The sequence below is a fragment of the Haliaeetus leucocephalus genome, unplaced genomic scaffold, assembly GCF_000737465.1.
Source record: "Haliaeetus leucocephalus isolate CR32 unplaced genomic scaffold, Haliaeetus_leucocephalus-4.0 Scaffold587, whole genome shotgun sequence".
In the NCBI taxonomy this organism is placed as follows: domain Eukaryota; kingdom Metazoa; phylum Chordata; class Aves; order Accipitriformes; family Accipitridae; genus Haliaeetus; species Haliaeetus leucocephalus.
In genome coordinates this window covers 4,277,782-4,280,510 of record NW_010973023.1, presented here as the reverse complement: position 1 = coordinate 4,280,510, position 2,729 = coordinate 4,277,782, and the positions used below count along the sequence as shown (strand labels likewise).

The 2,729-nt window shown below is 47.9% G+C and overlaps 1 protein-coding gene across 1 annotated transcript in view; it reads right to left on the bottom strand.

Moving 5' to 3' along the window:
- Positions 1 to 2,729, bottom strand: part of TSHZ1 (teashirt zinc finger homeobox 1) — a 56,558-nt gene that overhangs the window by 53,206 nt on the left and 623 nt on the right. The window contains exon 2 of the mRNA XM_010578005.1: positions 2,561 to 2,691. Coding sequence (XP_010576307.1) covers positions 2,561 to 2,691 — 131 coding nt within the window. The remainder of the gene's footprint in view (positions 1 to 2,560; positions 2,692 to 2,729) is intronic.

The following is a 2,729-nucleotide window of genomic DNA, read 5'->3' as shown; positions in this document are numbered from 1 at the left end:
CCCCCCCCCCCCCCCCCCCCGCCGCCGCCGCCGCAGAGTTTCCGCGCAGGACTCCTCTTCCGATCCCCCTCTTTTCATGCAGAAACAAACACACACGCACACACCCGCGCACACACACACACACACAAATAAAAAAATAAAATGCGGGGGGAGGAAGGGGGGAGGGGGAGGAAGGAGAAAAGAAAGCGGATTCAACTTCTAATTCCGCCTAGGAAGAGCGAGAGGGAGGGTGGGGAGGAATGGGAGAGAGGGAGAGGAGGAGGAAGGAGGAAGGGGGGGGAGGAAGGAGAAAAAGTTTGGTCGGGTTCTCCTCTCGCCCGGTCCGGGTCCCCCCCCCGGGTCAGCTCCCGGCGCGGCGAGCGGGGTGCGCGGGGCGGGGGGGAAGGTGGGGTGTGGGATGAGGCAAGCCACAGACTGGTGACAGGGATGCCAATTTCCGCCGCCACTCCAAAAACTTGCTTAGGAAATGTTTTCATTTACAAGGTTAATTTTCCTCCCTCTCTCTCTCACACACACTCTCTCTCTTTCTCTCTCTTTTAAGTTCCTTATAAGACAAAGCTCTTCAGTCCTCTCGGCAGCAGCAGCAGCAGGGAAGATGCCAGTGGAGATGTGCAAAATAAATAAGATTTGATCAGTTCAATCTGTAGCCCAAATCCATTATCTTTCTTTCGTTCCTTTTTTTTTTCTTCCTTTTCCTCTCTCCCCTTCTCCCCCTCCTTTCCTTAATCACTTCTTCGTCTTCTTCTCCTCCTTCTTGGCGGTGGAGAGCCGAGCAAGCGGCGGCGATGAGACGGTAAATTCAGTCACTCCCCCCCTCTCAGGCTTTCTCCGAGATCAAAGAGTCTCAAAGCGCAACTTTCTCGCTCGCTCGCTCGCTGGCTGGCTTGTTTCAAGCTCGTGGATTTGTGTGTTGTTGTTGCTGTTGTTGTTGGGGGGTTTTTTGTTTGTTTGGTTTTTTATTGCGTTGGTAATAGTTTGTTCATTGTGCAAAAAACGAGGTCGATCCAGTCTCTCCTTCTCCTCCCAGCACTTAGTCTAAGAGCAAGAAAGCAAATAATAAAAAGGAGTAAAGCCCCCATACATACATATACACCGGATGGGAAATGTCAGTCACTCCTCCACCTTCCAAACAGTCACAGATCAAACAGTGTCACCACCGGAGAGGACTACTTTTCTCTCTTGCTCTCCCTTTTTTTTCCTCCACAAATCGAAGCTTCTTCTGATACTAAATATAATGCAAACACATTTTTTTATCATGGATTTTTTTTTTGGCTGATCTTGATCTGCAACAGAAGAAAAAAAAAAAAAAAAACAACACACACAAAAAAATTGCCAAAACCAAGAAAAACCCCGGAGAGTGTGTGCAAAGAGGGAGGGGGGGGGAGGAAGAAAAGACATTCACTGAGTGGGAGAGATTAACGTGAACTGTCCCCCCCCCCTTAAACTCCTGGGAGAGAAAGAGATCCACTCTCCCTCTCTTCTCTTTTCACTGAAATATAACACACATTCGGATCCCAGGGCTCTCAGACAGTCTCAACTGATAGACAGACACATCGAGCTGCTTTTCCTGCTTCAGTTTGTTACTCCTCCTCCTCTTGCCCACGTCACCCTGACAATTACAAATAGGTCTCACACAAACCCATACCTGTCAATCTTTTTAATTGCTTTGTTTTCATTTTTTTTTCCTTTCCCAGAGCTAAACAATATGACAAAAAAAGAAGTCTTAATACAGCGCGGCATAAAAGATTCCTCATGTGAGACACGCGTTGAGGGGGTTGTTATTATAATCCACTTGCTAAAGTGCTGTGCAAGACGCATGTGCTGATTTAACTTCAGCAGAGGTCTTGTTCCAGCAAACTTAAAAAAAAAAAAAAAAAAGGAAAGAAAAAAAGCGCAGGAGATGATACCTCGCCGTGGCACACGTCTACCCGGCGTTGAATTAAAAATGATTTGTGGGAGATTACAGTTCATCCTTACTTTAAAATACCAACAGATTGCAGAGCAAGAACTGCAGCATATGAAACATGCTGCTAATAGATTTTGCACAGTATGTGTCTGGGGATTTATATAATGTTAACTGCAAGAACAGAAGGGTTCTTCCCTTTCTTTTTTAAGTCAAGAAAGCAAATAAAAACTACCCAGCTGATTCCTAAAGGAAAACACTCGGAACTGCAATTTTGCTCTCTTTCGGGCAGACGGGGATTTATTCCTTTTTGCTTTAAATGATTAATCCCGCGCAATTAAGCGAGGAGCTGTTTGCACCGGTAGGATGGAGTTAATTCTAGGAATTACACGTGAGCTCCTCCGACACCGGTGCAACATCTCTATTACATTCCCTCCCTCCCTCCCTCCCTCCCCGCAGTTGTACCAAGTTGGGATTGGCGGCTCTATCAAAACATTTACTTTGGTCCCTTGACCCAGTTGATTTCCTGCGCAGGTTCCCTCTCCCCAACGTATTCTACAGCGAGAGGTGCTTTTTTTTTTTTTTTTTTTTAAAAAAGAAAAGAAAAAAAGAGGTTTTTCTGACAGGGAGTGGGGGAACAAACCCTGGGACCCAAACGTACTGAAAGCAGCCTGTTCACCACCTCCTCCTCCTCCTCCTCCTCCTCACAGGACGGCGGCGGAAAGGCTGCCGCCCGCGAAGGGCACCCCGCGCGGCTCTCCCGGCCGCGGGGCGGGCAGTGGGGGGGGCTGAGGGGGAGAAAGGGGGGGGAAGCTTCGCCTTTTTT